At 36.5% G+C, this 17963-nt stretch overlaps 1 protein-coding gene across 5 annotated transcripts in view; it reads right to left on the bottom strand.

Annotated features, from left to right (window-relative positions):
- LOC123394223 (ankyrin repeat domain-containing protein 26-like) overlaps positions 1-17963 on the bottom strand; it is a 68080-nt gene that overhangs the window by 30131 nt on the left and 19986 nt on the right. For 4 of the 5 annotated variants that reach the window (XR_006608958.1, XR_006608957.1, XM_045087983.1 and 1 more), the window contains exons 5-9: positions 16926-17049; positions 16567-16625; positions 13039-13132; positions 6582-6664; positions 342-494 (exon numbers count right to left, since the gene is read on the bottom strand). Coding sequence is in view for 2 of the 5 variants with exons in the window: in XM_045087983.1 (XP_044943918.1) it covers positions 342-494; positions 6582-6664; positions 13039-13132; positions 16567-16625; positions 16926-17049 (513 nt within the window). In the remaining 3 variants the exon portion in view is untranslated. The remainder of the gene's footprint in view (positions 1-341; positions 495-6581; positions 6665-13038; positions 13133-16566; positions 16626-16925; positions 17050-17963) is intronic. The other variant, XR_006608959.1, reaches the window with a different exon arrangement.

Genomic DNA, 17963 nt, shown 5'->3' with positions numbered 1-17963 from the left:
TCTCCATCTCCCTCTGCCTCTCCAACCACTCCCACCACAAATAAATAAGTAAGTCTTTTAAAAAAATTTATTAGGAGGAAAAAAGTCCCAATTTCTGTGAAGAATGATGTATAAGTTTCAACTTTCCTAAGGGTAACTATTATAAGAAAAAAATATATAAAACAAATAACAGAATGAAAGTCAAAGTTTAAGAAATAAGTACATTGTAAAGATACTAAAATTATACTAAATTAATTATAATGAAAAAGGGAAGAAGTGATCCATGGAAATAAGTATCCTAAAACACTTCATATTATTTAACCACCTACAGATTAACTTGACATGTGACATTTCATACATACCTGACTCCTACTCTGAGTCAGTTTTTCCTTTAAGTCTTTTACCTCATCTTCTAAATTCATACGACAACGTGATGTCACCTCCAGTGAAGCCTCTGACATAGATAGTTTCTTTAGGGTATTGGCCAGTTCTTCTTGAAGTTGTCTCACAGCAACCTAATGAGACATTTCTGTTACTGGATTTATAAAATCATCTTACTATTAAATTATGTTAACAATATATAACTTGAACCTATGTACTTGGAAAATTTCACTACAAACATCAATTCATCTCCTTTTCCTAACATGTACACATTATGGCTGTTTAATGAATTTGGCTAAAGACACAAAAAGATGTTCTCTGCCTAGTCAGTATTATGTTACTTAGTTAATTAATTCAGCCCCACTATCCTTTCCTTGTGGGTGAATTTTCCCAAAGCTTCCCAATCGACTGAAGTCTCAAAAAGAAATGGGTATATAGGTGGGACTAACATTGGTAAATTCTACAGTATGAAATGTTTTCCTTCTTTTTTATTAGAGGCTTCAATTAATGTCAGAATTCCCCACATGTTCAATCCTCTGCTCAAATCCTTTTAATAGATAACTATCTCAGAATGTAAGTGAGGTCATTCTAAGGGCCTTCAAGACCCTAGATGACCTGGCTTTCACCTCTCTCCCTGACCTCCATTCCTGCTACACAAGAATCCTGCCACCCCTCATTAATCTGAAAATGGAGATCCAATGCCCAATTAATAAATTACAGAGATACAACTCTCTTTGTGTTGGATAAACTTAGGCCCAAATGATAGCAACTGAGATTTAAAATGAGCAAATTATTTGTAAAATCGCTTACAAAATTATAAATAGCAGTGGGAAGATTAAATCAAATATAGTTTTGCTAAAGCTCATCACAATTGGCCCAAATTATGATTTAATGAAAAGGAAGGGCCTGCAAAGGATTAAAAGGTCATAAGGATACATGATTTCAGACTAAAAATTCAAATTTATATAAATAAGAATAAAATTATGCCAACCTAAAATGTATATAAAGCTACTATGTGTAGTTTGCCTAAATGTATAAATATATAAAAGTATATATGTATAAACATATATTTATACTTATAAATATATACTTATATATATATATATAAAAAGTACTGAGATACTGTACTTTTTATTCAGTTCACTTGGGAAATCTGGAGCTAACTGTCAAGTTAATTCACTTAATTGAATCTCAATTTCAAAATATGTATGCTTTAAAAATCCTCTATGCTTGCAGTGTTGGCTTTTAAAATATATATACATATATACATGGAGAAAATATATATATACAAAGACATATATATATATATATATATACATATATATGTATACATATATATATATACACATGAAGTATAGATATATATATATGTACACACACACATAAATAAAACAATAATTTCCGAAAATAAAATATATGTGTACAAATACATACACAAGTGTACTTCAAAATAACTAAAGAAAATATCCCAGAACTCCTTTTGTTACCACTTCTATCTCCTTTTGTTTGCAAAGGTGATTCTTTAGAATTCCATCTTGCAAATCAATCAATGTGATACAAAAAATTAATATGAGAAGAGAGAAGAACCACATGGTCCTCTCAATTGATGCAGAAAAAGCATCTGACAAAATCCAGCATCCGTTCCTGATTAAAATGCTTCAAAGTATAGGGATAGAGGGAACATTCCTGAACTTCATCAAATTTATCTATGAAAGACCCACAGCAAATATCATCCTCAATGGGAAAAAGCTTGCAGCCTTCCCGTTGAGATCAGGAACAAGACAAGGATGTCCACTTTCACCACTCTTGTTCAACATGGTATTAGAAGTCGTTGCAACAGCAATCAGACAACAAAGAGAAATAAAAGGTATCCAAATTCGCAATGAAGAAGTCAAACTCTCTCTTGGCAGATGACATAATTCTTTATATGGAAAACCCGAAAGACTCCACCCCAAACTACTAGAACTCATACAGCAATTAAGCAACGTGGCAGGATACAAAGTCAATGTACAGAAATCAGTGGCTTTCTTATACACTAATAATGAAAATACAGAAAGGGAAATTAGAGAATCGATTCCATTTACTATAGCACCAAGAACCATAAGAAACCTGGGAATAAACCTAACCAAAGAGGTAAAGGATCTGTACTCGAGGAACTACAGAACATTCATGAAAGAAACTGAAGAAGACACAAAAAGATGGAAGACCATTCCATGCTCTTGGATGGAAAGAATAAACATTGTTAAAATGTCTATACTGCCTAGAGCAATCTATACTTTTAATGTCATTCTGATCAAAATTCTACCGGTATTCTTCAAAGAGCTGGAGCAAATAATCCAAAAATTTGTATGGAATCAGAAAAGACCCTGAATCACTAAGGAAATATAAAACAAAATATAAAAATAAACAATAACAATAAGAAAAATAAAGCTGGGGGCATCACGTTACCTGATTTCAAGCTTTATTACAAAGCTGTGATCACCAAGACAGCATGGTACTGGCATAAAAACAGACACATAGACCAGTGGAACAGAGTAGAGAGCCCAGATATGGATCCCCAACTCTATGGTCAATTAATCTTCGACAAAACAGGAAAAAAAAATCCAGTGGAAAAAAGACAGTCTCTTCAATAAATGGTGCTGGGAAAACTGGACAGCTATAAGTAGAAGAATGAAACTCGACCATTCTCTTACACCGTACACAAAGATAAACTCAAAATGGATAAAAGACCTCAACGTGAGACAGGAATCCATCAGAATCCTAGAGGAGAACATAGGCAGTAATCTCTTCGATATCAGCCACAGCAACTTCTTTCAAGATATGGCTCCAAAGGCAAAGGAAACAAAAACAAAAATAAACTTTTGGGACTTCATCAAAATCAAAATCTTCTGCACAGCAAAGGAAACAGTCAAAAAAACAAAGAGGCAACCCACGGAATGGGAGAAGATATTTGCAAATGACAATACAGACAAAAGGTTGATATCCAGGGGCGCCTGGGTGGCTCAGTGGGTTAAAGCCTCTGCCTTCGGCTCAGGTCATGATCCCAGGATCCTGGGATGGAGCCCCATGTCAGGCTCTCTGCTCAGTGGGGAGCCTGCTTCCCTTCCTCTCTCTCTGCATGCCTCTCTGCCTACTTGTTTCTACTACTACTGTCTGTCCAATGGAAAATAAAATCTTTAAAAAAGAAAAAGAAAAAAAAAAGGTTGATATCCAGGATCTATAAAAAACTCCTGAAACTCAACACACACAAAAACAGGCAAACATATCAAAAAAATGGGCAGAAGATATGAACAGACACTTCTCCAATGAAGACATACAAATGGCTATCAGACACATGAAAATATGTTCATCATCATTAGCCCTCAGGGAGATTCAAATTAAAACCACATTGAGATATCACCTTACACCAGTTAGAATGGCCAAAATTAACAAAACAGGAAACAACATGTGTTGGAGAGGATGTGGAGAAAGGGGAACCCTCTTCCACTGTTGGTGGGAATGCAAGTTGGTGCAGCCTCTTTGGAGAACAGTGTGGAGATTCCTCAGGAAACTAAAAATAGAACTTCCCTATGACCCTGCAATTGCACTCCTGGGTATGTAGTGAAAAGAAGGGCCATCTGTACCCCAATGTTTATAGCAGCAATGGACAAGGTCACCAAACTGTGGAAAGAACAAGATGCCCTTCAATGGATGAATGGATAAGGAAGATATGGTCCATATACACTATGGAGTATTATGCCTCCATCAGAAAGGATGAATACCCAACTTTTGTAGCAACATGGACGGGACTGAAAGAGATTATGCTGAGTGAAAAATGTCAAGCAGAGAGAGTCAACTATCATATGGTTTCACTTATTTGTGGAGCATAACAAATATCATGGAGGACAAGGGGTGTTAGAGAGGAGAAGGGAGTTGGAGTAAAATTGGAAGGGGAGGTGAATCATGAGAGACTATGGACTCTGAAAAATATTCTGGCATCCTGTTCTCGACAAAGTTGTTTTTCAGTATAATACCGTTCTTCCACAACCAAAAAAGACATATTTTCATTAGGATTTTGGATGACTCTGTTAAAAAAAAAAAGTCAACAGCTTAAGAGAGCTTAAAAAAAATTTTAAAAAGAAATGGCCTTTTTAAATACAATGATTTTTATCCTACATGAATAACTCAAATTTTAATTTAAATAACAGTTAAATTTGTCATAGATATACAGGTAGATATAGTATGTGAAATAAACTTTCTTTACAAATCATTTAACTAATTCCATCATAGTCGCAAGGTGATTTAGCCTATATTTTAACATAAAAGATCCAAAACTGGGGTGCCTGGGTAGCTCAGTTGCTTAAGTGTCCTACTCTTGGTTTCAGGTCGGGTCATGATCTCAAGGTTTTAAGATCCAACCCTGAGTCAGGCTCTGCACTCAGAGTCTGCTTGAGATTCTTATCCTTCCTTTTCCCTCCCCCTCTACACATTCCCCTACTCATGCTCTCTCTCTCTAAAAATAAAGTATTTTTTTTTTTAAATAGCCAACATGCATATTTATCTCAATTTACCCTCCATCCCTTCATTCAGAAAATATACATAGGGTTTATATGAGAAGCCAAGAATTCCAATAAATTAATGATTTTAGCTATAAATATCATAGTTACTATTAGTATAAAACTAAATTTTTTATCTATTTTATACCTAAGTAATATACATTAAATCAAAGTGATATTATAAATAATAGTGATGGAAATATGCATATATACAATGGAATATCCCTCAGCCATCAAAAATGGTGAATATCAACATCTGCATCAATGTAATGGAACTGAAGGAGATTATGCTGAGTGAAATAAGTCAAACAGAGACAATTATAACATGGTTTCACTTATTTGTGGAACATAAGGAATAGCATGGAGGAATTAGAAGGAAGGGGAAAATGAAGGGGGGGAAATCAGAGGGGGAGATGAACCATGAGAGACTATGGACTCTGGGATACAAATTGAGGATTTTAAAGGGGAATGAGGTGGGGGAGTTGAGTGAGCCCAATGATGGGTATTAAGTAGGGCATGTGTTGCATGGAGCCCTGGGTGTTATACACAAACAACAAATCACAGAATACTACATCAAAAACTAATGATGTACTGTATGGTGAATACCATACCATAATAAAAAAAGAAATCACTGGATTGTAACTAAGAAGCGCAAAATAACTTGCCCTAGCCTGAAACAGAAGAAAAACACAAATCCATAAACTTAACTTTGTCAGTTTTTTAAACTAAACAATTCATTACATGTTACATCTACCAAAAAATGAATTACATGATTTTCAATGTTACAAACTTAAAAACATTTTATCTTACCATACCTTAAACAGTGAGCCCCAATAGTGCCTTGGAGGATGTTTTTTAAAGATTAATAACTAGAGAATAGGCAAACTTAATATTAGGAGCCAAAATCAATAAGCATCAATCAGAAAAGAAAAACAAATTCCTAAATTTTAATTCAAATTATATACTATGATAGTATTATACATCACTATAAATTATCTGCCTGTATCCAGCTCTTGTAACGTCCACTGAAAGTAGATAAGAAAAAATGTTAATAATATTTACAGATTCCCTATACCGAAATGAAATAACTGAAAATGTGCCTGTTTATTACCCAACTACAAACGTCCCATCCTGGAAGGTGTGATTCTACAATGGGCAATTGTGTTGATTTTATGACCCTACTCTCTGAAGTCAACTACACAGAGATCACAAGGCAAAATAAATCTTTAATCTTGGCATTAGTGACAGGCAATACAGAACTGCACATTTTGAACCACTGAGAACTGCACATTAAGAACCACCAAGAACCACTCCTTCTACATGAGTCTAAGTCAGTAGTCATCATTGTTATACTGCTCATAATTTCAACTGCTTAAACATAGGGTTCAGTATTTGATGTTACCTTTTTACCATGTAAAAACTTACAAAAATGGAAGAAGGAAAACAATATTCAGGAATTTTTTTGGTCCAATTCCAAGGATAAAGTTTAACTATAAGCTACTATAAATTCTAACAATATTTTAAATTTGGTAACTTGTAAAATTTTACATAAAACTAAATATTAGGTTATAATCTATCAACTTCAATACATTCTGTTCAGAAGATAATTTCAATTGAACTAAGTTACATTCTTAAAGCAGGGAAAACAATATAAAATTGGAAATTTAAATTTAAATTTGTATATACCTGCAGGTGTTTATTTTCACTTTCATTAAAACTTTCTTCCTCTTTTTCTGTTGTCATTTCTAAGTCTAGTTCTGCTGAAAAATCTATATATTTTATTAAAATGGACAAATTAGAATGGTTAGATAAAAACTATAACTTTCATAAAGATAGAAAACAACATCTTATCAATTAAGAGTTTAAATTAAACTTAATCTTTAGCTGAATATTTAAGAAATACTTTTAATTATCAAAAAATTCAGCACACCAAACAAACTGAGGGTTGCTGGTAGAGGGGGTATGGGAGAAGGGGGGTGGGATTATGGACATTGGGGAGGGTATGTGCTTTGTGAGTGCTGTGAAGTATATAAACCTGGTGATTAACAGACCTGTACCCCTGGGGATAAAAATATATGTTTATAAAAAATAAAAAAATTAATTAAAAAAAATTTCAGCAAACCATTTGGGAAATACTAAATGTCACTAGGTTAAAGGCATACAAACATCTCAAAGAATCATTCACAAATTCGCCCACCTAATATCAAGAAACAAAACAATCAGAAACAAATTTTTAAAATGCAGCAGAATGAGGGGCACCTGGGTGGCTCAGTGGTTAAGCCTCTGCCTTTGGCTCAGGTCATGATCCCAGGGTTCTGGGATCAAGCCCCCAAAACAGGCTCTCTGCTCAGCAGGGAGCCTGCTTCCCTTCCTCTCTCTGCCTGCCTCTCTGTCTACTTGTGATCTCTCTCTCTCTGTCAAATAAGTAAATTTTTAAAAAATGCAGCAGAAAGATATAAAATCACAATAGACTATTCTTTATCTTGTTGTAGTATCTCTTAAACAACACCCTAAGCTTCAACTACAACATTATTCATGGTTTCCAAAATTACTAGTATTTTTTATGCCTGTATCAGTGTACAGCCTTCCTAGGGGTGTATTTCCCTGATGAATGTATAGATTCCTAAAATGTTTTCCTCTACTACTTGACAAATTTCTTCACATCTTATAGGACACAGACTGCTATGTAAAGTCATCCTTGATTAAGGCTACCCTTCCTTAGATAGATAGATCACTTTCTTTGGGGGCTACATTAGTACTATACAGATTTTTCTAGTGCATCTTCACCACATGAACTGTAAGATACTTCTTTAGGTATATATATTCCTTTTGTTACTAGACTGTATGAGACAATCTCTCTCTTCTCTCTTTTTTTAAGGGGGAGGGAGAGAAGAGGGAGCAAGAATTTTGACCAGGATCCATGCCCAGCACTGCGCCCCACATGGGGCTTGATCTCACAACTCTGAAATCCTGACCTGAGCCAAAATCAAGAGTTGGACACTCAACCCATTGAGGCCCCAGGAGTCCCTGTGTGGGATAATCTCATAAATCATCTCTGTGTAAACACTCTTTTATTTTACTCAGTAATTATTTATTTACTGAGTACCCAGTAAGTGCTAGGTACCCAGGTTTAAAGAAGCATGTAGATAAAAGGTGTCAGGAATGGATTTTGTAGAGATAATGCCTGAACTGAGACAGCAACACTGAGGTCAGACAGATTCAAAGGGGCTAAAGGGCGGGAAATGGGGGGAGTATACAAGCCCATAGTAAGACAAGGGAGAGATGCACACAACAGGGTAAATACCTGTCTAAAATATGGGAATCAAAGAGGAAGACATCACCAGCAGTTCAGAATGCCAGAGAAAAGGGCAGACAGTAGAAAGGGTTGGAGAGCTTAGCTGAACTCAAAATTAGGAAAGCTTTATATGTAATTTTAAGATACCTGGACACAAACATATTTTCAGCAATGGTTCACAGTCATATTTGCATTTGCGACAGATCACTCTAAATGCTGTGGGGAAGGATGAATTTGAGGGGCATTGTAATAAATGATGGGAGATGAATAAGAAGGCACTGATGCAAAAGAAAGATGAAGCACACCTGAACTGACAGAATCGTTCTAGAAATATTGAGGCTATAAAATTATCAGAGCCAGTACAGAATAAATCTATATTAAATGAATAAACAAACAATCTTGGGTCCCTAGCAACCAACTCTGCTCATTACTTTACAAAAGGCATCAAGTGGGAATTATTCTACATGAACTGTTTTAAGTTGCATGTATTTATTTTATAGTATTTTTGTTCCATATCTTCCTGTAGGTGCTTTGTTTTAAAAGTCCTGCTTCTTGGATCCACAAAGCTCATGAGGATGTAACAGGAGCATGTCACTTGTATAAGTAAATAAGTTTGAATTTATGGTCTGTATTCACTACTCTAGGAGATAATTGAAAATCTTTTGAAAATATAGTGTTAGTTCTACAAGTAAAGAAAGAACATAAAACTACAGGGGTGAAAAAAATACTGTACAATTTATTAGTACCAATCTGATCATATGACTGATGAAAGGCCCTGAGTTTACTGGTACATTAAGTAGAGCACAAATTAGATATGGTTAATCGATAGGAGAATATCAGGAGAATATTATTTTTAAATGATATAGTATTCCTGAAAACCAATATTCCACCTATTCATCAAAATTAATGAAGGGGGGCACCTGGGTGGCTCAGTCAGTTAAACGGCTGCTTTCAGCTCAGGTCATGACTGGGTCCTGGGATGGAGTCCTGCATCGGGCTCCCACGTCAGTGAGGAGTCTGCTTCTCCCTCTGCCCCTCCTTCCACTTTTTCTCTCAATCTCTTTCAAATCAATAAAATAATTAAAAATAACAACAACAACAACACAACAACAACAATAATAATAAAGGGGCATCTGGGTGGCTCAGTGAGTTAAGTGTCTGACTCTGGATGTCAGCTCAGGTCATGATCTCAGGGTCATGATCTCGAGCCCTGCATCAGACCTCATGATAAGCATGAAGCCTGCTGCTTAGGGTTCTCTCCCTCCCTCTCTTTCTGCCTTCCCTCCCTCCCTCCCCACTTTCTTGCTCTCTAAAAAAAAAATAAAAAATAATAAAACAAGGAGATAGACAATGCGTACATAGTTGAGAAGATGGTACTGTATAGTAAATTCTCAGTGATTCCCATTATTGCTGGGAAAGCCAACTCTAAATAAAGTTGTAGAGAATATAGGAAATATTTTAATATTTGGCTTGGGAAGATGCTTTTTCTAGTAGTAACATTGAATATAATTTGACCAATACTTGTAAATTTAAAGCTATAAAAATAAGGCTAAGAAACTTTGTTTTCAATAAGCAATCTTTAGACCTCTACCTAGTATTCCCAGCTGGGCACAAACATCTAAATATAATCCTGCCACCCACTCTCAAGTGAATGCTAAAAAAAGCCTAAAAGAAATTATTTTCTCCTAATTCTTTTCTTAAAAAATATTCTATTTATTAAAATTTTAAAAATAGGTATTTCAGAATTAGTGTCACACTTACTGATGATAAAAATTTTAACATTTAGGGAATAATCCTGTAATTCTATAGTTTCCAAAAGGAGTTTGGTTTGATAGATCATATCAGTCTTTCAAGGTTTTTTGGAAACAGCTATCCTATCAAAAAATTAAATATCTTTACAGAAAAAAAGCCATAGCTTCCGAATCGCAATGAATAATAAATACCAACATAACCTGTATCTTTGATGTCCAATAGACCTGAGGAGGATGAATATGTGGCTATGATTTACCCCATGTCTAGCACTCCATCTGCTTTCAGTATTCTTTGTGGTGCTGCTGTGATTAAATCTGTTCTAGTGCAAATACCCTTAAACCATCTTAAGTGAATTCTCTGGAGTTTCCTGCTCAACTCCAAAACTTCTCAGCTAACGTGCCTTTCTTTTTCCCTTTTCCCATCACTGTCCCCTTCCTCAAAAATAATTTCTGAAAAAAAGAAAAAAAAAAAAGTAATTTCTGAGGACACGTGAATCGAGCCTCAGATTGCACATCCAGCTCTTGATTTCAGCTCCCATCATGATCTAAATGTCCCTGGATAGAGTCGCACATCTGCCTCCAGGCTTGGAAGCCAGTCTCCTTGAGGAATCCCCTACCCTTCCCATTGCCCCTCCCCCGATCACTCTCTGCCTTTCTCATTCTCTCTCCATAGAATAAATACAGAAATCCTTACAACAGAGTTACTGCTGGAACTATGGTATTGATTTTTCTGCTTTTACACCCCTTTTTATTATGGATTACTTCCACCATTTCTCTCCTCCTTACTTAGCACTGATATTTTACATTTATGACAACTCTTTCTACATCCCCTTGCTCCTCTCAAGCTGAAAACATGCTTACAAATAAAAAGAAAATAATGATTTCCTTCATCCTGTGGTGCTTTGAAGTATCCAGGGCCTTTCCAGGTGTCTGAAGGTGGAAGTCTACACCCTTGTGATGGAGCACATGACCCAAGGACCACTGGCATTCGCATCACCTGACAGGTCAGAATGCAGGATCCCAGACCTGTGGTCATACTGTTCATTATATTTTTGAAAGATTTTATTTATTTATTTGACAGACAGAGATCTCAAGTAGTCAAAGAGGCAGGCAGAGAGAGAGGTGAAAGCAGGCTCCCTGCGGAGCAGAGAGCCAGATGTGGCGCTCAATCCCAGGATCCTAAGATTATGACCTGAGTCCAAGGCAGAGTATTAACCCACTGAGCCACACACACGCCCCTCACCATGTGCATTTTTAACAAGGTCTCCGATGATTCAGTAAAATTGGAGAAATTCTGGCCCATACTGAGTCACTGCCACATTCTGTTACCTTAACTTCAACTTCTAGAGAAAGCCTCATGTTCGTCACTATCAATTCTTCAAAACTGGAAATGTCTTAAAAGTCATTAACTTTCTAAGCTTCCCTGATTCCCACAAACTGACCCTGCTCTCTTTCTCCTTCCAATTCTCTTACTTTGCACTCAATGATACTACTTAGGAAGTACCACCATTTTAAAGCCATTAAGTAAAGTAATTCTGGGGGCGCCTGGGTGGAGCAGTGAATTGGCCATCCAGCTGTTGATTTTGGCTCAAGTCATGATGGCACCATCTTGGGATTGAGCCCCGCATCGGGCTCTAGTCTCAGAAGTGAACCTGTTTGAGGCATCTCTCTCCCTCTCCCTTTGCCCGTCCCCCTAATCACTCACTGTCTCTCTCATTCTCTCTCCATAAAATAAAGAAAGAAATCTTTAAAACAGAGTTATTTCTGGATCTATGGTCTTGATTGTTCTGATTTTACACCCATTTTACTAGGGTTTATCTTCACCACTTCTTTCCTCTATTTAGCACTAGTATCTCACATCTATAACCTCTCTTTCTGCATCTCCTTGCTCCCCTCTAGCTAAAAACATGCTCACAAATAAAAACAAAATAATGCTTTTCCTTGATCCCATGGTGTCTTGAACTATCCACTGGCCCTTCCAGACTTCTCTACAGAAAAACCCTTGCTACAGAGCACATGACACAGGGACCACAGACACGCATCACCTGAGAGGTCAGAATGCAGAATCCCAGACCTGCTGCTCACAATCTGCATTTTTAGCAAGGTCTCTGATTACTAAAGTTGGAGAAATTCTAGTCCATATTGTGTCTGCTACCACACATTCCTTTACCTTAACTTCACCTTCTAGAAGCAAGCCTTATGAGTGTCACTATCAATTCTTCGAAACTGGAAATGTCTTAAAAGTCGTAAGCTTTCTAATGGACTTTTTATCATGGCTAAAGTTTCCTTGATTTCCCCCGAACTGACCCTCCTCCCTTCTTCCTTCCAGTACTCTTACTTTGCACTCAATGAGACTATTTATGAAGTACCACCATTTTTATGCCATTAAGATACGCACACTTATCGGTGACTAGAACATAGCTCTGCATCATCAACCAGGGCAGTCCTGAATGTCTTCCCAACCATGAGGAAAGCAGTAAGAGCAGGAAAATTTTGGTATCCTACTCTGACAGGTTTTGGTACTGGAAGCTCACCTGATATTATTCCTGCATTTCAAATAGTCTGCTCCTCATTTAAAAGAATTATTTTGGTGGAGTTATGGACATTGGGGAGGGTATGTGCTTTGGTCAATGCTGTGCAGTGTGTAAACCTGGAGATTCACAGACCTGTACCCCTGTAGCTAAGAACACATTATATGTTAATAAAAAATAAAAAATTTTAAAAAGAAAATAAAAAATAAAGAATTGTTCTACTTTACCACCTTCCACTCTGAGAGCTGCTTATTGTCCTTCATTTACTCCCCGTATTCTTGACTTTCTCGTCAGTCACCCTTTTTATCCTTTCCACTTATTTCCTGGCGTTCCTTTGGTCTTAGAGTACCTTGACATGGAACCACTAAGTAAGCTCCTTTGTGGCACCCTCAATTTCATGTGTTACTGACACTGACACCTGATAAGACTTCAACTTATCTCCTTTTCAATCTTTCTCTTTATCTCTAATTCAATAGGTGATTTTCTTTGGATATTGAAATATGTCAGTGCTCCCATTTTACACCAATATTTTATCAAATGACTTTTTAATAAAATACAAGTCTTACCTTCTACTTGCTGATTTAATGTACTTGCCCCTTTCTGATCTGCATGCCCAGATAAATGATGAACGTATGTCTCTGGGAGACTCTCAGAATTACTCTGTTAAAATGAACAACAAGAATGAGTTGCATAAAGATTTCCTAATCCTTTTCTAAGAAAATATCTGAACTTCCTACTTTCATAGTCATCAGACTCACAAATAAGAAAAGCATATACTGAAAACCAAAACATTTTAAAAACTCATATATGCTTTCTAAATTAAATATAATTTTTAATCTTCATTTGGCCACCGGCTGTAAACTGAACATCAAATGCTAGAGTAAATATTTTCTTGGACAGAACACTGACCTATATGTACATTTCCACAGGAACTAACAAAACACCTAACTCTCCTTTGCATTCCCCACCAAAATAAAAGGATATTAAAAATATGTATTTAAATAAATTCTTTAGTAAGTATATTTGCTACAAATTTAAACTGTTCCAAACAGCAGAACCTTTTTCCATGTAAAATAGGACACCTGACATAAGAAACCTTGGAGTAGATCATGTTGAGTATAAAGAATACAGTGTGGTAACTGCTGCTTCATTTGTATACAAAGGCTTGGAAACTTTATTGACAGGATAATGGTTAAATGCAATGGCAAAGTAGGAAGAAAAACTTTTCATGAAATTATGTTTAAATAATAGTAAAAAGTTTTAGATATAGGTATGAAACTCTCCAAAAAGTATAATAAGCTTTCATAAGGGAATAATAAGAACATTTATTTGTTAATTACCTAAAAGGTACCAGGCACTTATTTTAGTATACCCATTTTCTTTTCTACAAACAACAATAATACCAATGGTTACGACAATGGGGTGGATCTTCCTGCTTCCTGGTCATTCCAAGACATTAGAGTGAAATGATGAACAGGTGTGATCCACGGTTCTGTCTGTCTAGAATGTCTAGAAGGTCTCCAAGACCTTCACACAACTGGTCCTTCTCATCCTTTACTTGGCAGCTCTTGCCACACTCAGAGAGATTGTTTTCTGACCAACAAAATTCCGCTCGCATTCTCATCCCCCCATTCTAACTGCAAACTCCCCCACTGTTCCCTAACCTAACATTCCCATTTTCTTTATATGAACCACTAACAGTGACTTACAGTGGGTTGTTATTCCTCATTTTTCTGCATCAACCACTACAGCCTAACCCCTCAACTTGTACAGCCTGGTATATAGCTGGTATTCAATAACAAATGTATTTAAGGTCAAAACACCTAAAATAATCTCACTGAGGGGGCACCTATATGGCTCAGTCAGTTAAGCAACTGACTGTTGATTTCAGTTCAGTTCATGATCTCTGGGTTGGGAGATTAAGCCCCATGTTGGGCTCCATGATGAGCACAAAGCCTACTTGGGAATCTTTCTGTCCCTCTTCTTCTGCCCCTCCCCACCCACCCCTCTCACATGCTCTCTCTCTTTTTTTTTCTCTAAAAGTAACAACAACAAGCTCACTGAGAAGGTCTCAAGTGCCAAGTCACTATACTAGGTATCGACCCTAGCACAATGCAAGGGTTAAGGGCATTGATAGCCGTGCAGTCCAAACTCCACATGTAACTTTGGATTCCCCCAAAACTTTACTCATCTCCTATTGAACTTCCTACTTCAAAAGCAATTAGACTTAAAAATAGAAAAAGTGTATATTAAAAACCAAAATATTTAATAGAAGACCTTAGATCTCTAGAGTAGAGATCATTAGATCTGTAGATCTCATCTACTTCTTAATCCTCATTTGAATATTGACTCTGTAAACTAAGCACGGAAGGTCAGAGTAAATTATAACCTAATGCTGACCTTACCAATAACGTAAAGTCAATTAACACATTTTGTATGTCCTATATATTATATACTGTACTCCTACAATATAAACTAAAGAAGAGGTTATGAAGAAAATCATAAGGAAGAGGAAAATACATTAACAGTACTGTACTGTATCAAATAAATCTGAGTGTAAGTGGACAAACAATTCAAACCCATCTTGTTCAAGGGTCAACTGTATACCTACACAATGTCACTGAAATTTAACATAGCCCAAATTAGAAATCCACCTGCCCATTCTAACTTTCCCCTTCTTTTCTTAACACTACTGCTATTTATTTTATTGCCCTTCAGAAATCTTCACATTTCAAAAAAGGGTCCTCGATATTTAGTAAATCACTAATACTGCTGTGATCATTTTTGTCTCATGTTTCTATAGTGCCCTTAACAGTTTACAAAGTGTTTTCATACTTGTTCATTACACATACCTGAGAGGTAGGTATTAGAACCATTTTTATGAATGAGTTCTGTGACATTCAAACAGGTTAAACAAGTTTTTCTGGGATCCCACAGCTACCAAGTGACAGAACCTGGATGCCACTGTATCTTTTGACTTCAAACACAGTGCTTGCTGTACTGTATAGCACCTACCTGTCCTAAGAGATCAGGCCCTTTTAAGCTCCCTCCATAGTCTGTCACCTTAGAAAAGGTCATCGTTACCTTACACTTACGTTTCTGTAAGTAAGGCTGCCACAAAGATACTCAAGGCATACTATTTTAACTATCTGAAATAGTTTTTACCTATTGAAAGCACCACTAAACCAGGGATGCCTAGGCATTTCTGGGATAGAGCCCCAGAAATGGGGAGTGGGGAGCCTGCTTCTCCCTTGCCCTCTGCCCCTCCCCCCACTCATGCTCCCTTTCTCTCTCTCTCTCTCAAATAAATAAATAAAATCTTTTTAAAAATAAATAAAACACCACTAAACCAGTGGTAATAATACCACTAATACCATTATATTACTATAATTTTTATTATAATCACAATGCTCCTTGTAAATCTACTTAACAATCCAAATATAATAGTTTCAGGGGCCCCCCATGGTTCAGTTGAGCTCTGTGCTCAGACTGGAGTCTGCTTCAGATTCTCCCTCTCCCTCCCACTCACTAACTCTCTCTCTCAACTACATAGATACACAAAATATTTTTAAAATATACATATACATATGCATATACATACATACAGATAGATAGATAGATAGATAGACAGACAGATAGATAGATACAGTTTCAAGTCCCAGGTATCATCTTTTCAAATTCCAACTTGTGAAAAACTAAAATCCAAACTCTTTCTAGATCTCATTAGGAGTTTTGCACATCCATATACACCACAGAGAATCATATATCTGGCCATAAGTGGCCTGGAGTAATTCTTTGGTTATTTAGATAACTTAATTTCAAAACACAAACTAATTCCTTATCACGTCTAAGCCTCCGTTTTCTGCAATACTACTACTACACAGTTTTCATTAGGTTAAGTTTGTAAATTAATAGAACTATATTTGCTGGATTATTATATTTAGCACATAAATATTTTATCAATTACAGGTAAAAATTATAAGGAAATAGTTTTTATAGGCAAATGCAGAGATGAGAGAGTAAAGTCTAAGCATCCCTTTTACGTTTGAAAATCACTCCTTGCTTTTATTTTTAAAATAATAATAAAACGGTACCTCAGAATCCCAAGGTGATTCTTCATTTTGTTCTGCAAATCCTAATGCTGACAGCGTAGCTATAAAATACAGTCAAAGATAAATTAATGAGAACATGTATTATGAATTTTAAACGTATATACAAGCCTATCCCCCCTTCATGAATACTTCAATAAAATAAAAGTAAAAGCAGTAAAGATTTTCAGAGGGTTGAAGAATTTTCAGGAACCAAAAGCTGGTATACATAAAAAGAAAGACAGCAAAAAGAAAAAGAAAATATCTTAATGAAATGGGGGAATATAACTAGATCTACATACTGTGATATTTCTTATACTAGCATTTAGGCCTAGAAAAAAATGTGGAGATGTTCACTAACTTACCATGTCTATCGTTTTTATCTGCCCTGTCAGCAGAAGTCAAACAGTCATTAAAGGTTTGTGCTTGTGGAACACTTTCAGTGATACCATCGTCCTTTGTTCCAATCGCTGGCCGCTCCTCTCCTTCCTATAAAAACAACACAAAACAAAAGCCCGACTTCAGAAAACATCACATCAATTCACGTGCTCACCCACTCACTCAGAAAGACAAATGCGTCCATCAAGTCATAGGCACTATCCTGGGAGAAGCTGGAAATATAAATAAAAGAGACTGTCATGTATCCTAGTAGGGGTAGAGATGGACAAAAACGAGAACAGAAGAGTATCATTTACTAGTTCTACAGGTGAAGTGAATAAAGCACAGTGAAGGCACAAAGGGGAAAACAGTTGTATATGGGAAGCTCAGGAAATGCTGCAAAGGTAGGGCTGTATCTGGAGAGAGAGACTACACAAAGACAGTGTGAAGGGCATTCTAGAAAAGGTAGAATGAGCAAAAGGATGACGTATGGAATAACACAGTAAGTGACTATAGCTACTACAGAAGGTGGCAAAACTGGAACACAATTTTTGGGAGTGGGATAGAGAGACAGAATTGGAAAACCAGGACTGAAACAAAAAAGGCAAGTGTGATGCTGGAATATAAACTTTCTCCTTCAGGTAATGGGCATCCACTAAAGAAGCAGAGGAGTTACATCACCACAAATATATTCTAGAAAGCTCACTCTCATAGCAATGTAGAGATGAACATAAAGGAACCCAAGGGGCACCTGGGTGGCTCAGTGGGTTAAAGCCTCTGCCTTTGGCTCAGGGATCATCAGGTCATGATCCCTGATGCGGGTGATCGAACCCCGCATCAGGCTTTCTGCTCAGCGAGGAGCCTGCTTTCTCTTCTTCGCTCTGCCTACTTTGTGATCTGTCTGTCAAGTAAATAAATAAAATCTTTGAATTAAAAAAAAGGAACCCAAGCCAGAAGAGGATTTCAAATTATAGGACAGAGAGAGAGGGAATTATATTAAGATATGAAAAATGGGAAGCAGATAC

Source organism: Mustela putorius, unplaced genomic scaffold, assembly GCF_011764305.1.
Source record: "Mustela putorius furo isolate JIRA1106 unplaced genomic scaffold, ASM1176430v1.1 tig00002044_pilon_pilon_pilon, whole genome shotgun sequence".
NCBI lineage: Eukaryota > Metazoa > Chordata > Mammalia > Carnivora > Mustelidae > Mustela > Mustela putorius.
Note: the sequence above shows the minus strand (reverse complement) of the source record. Positions and strands in the feature narration are given on the sequence as shown.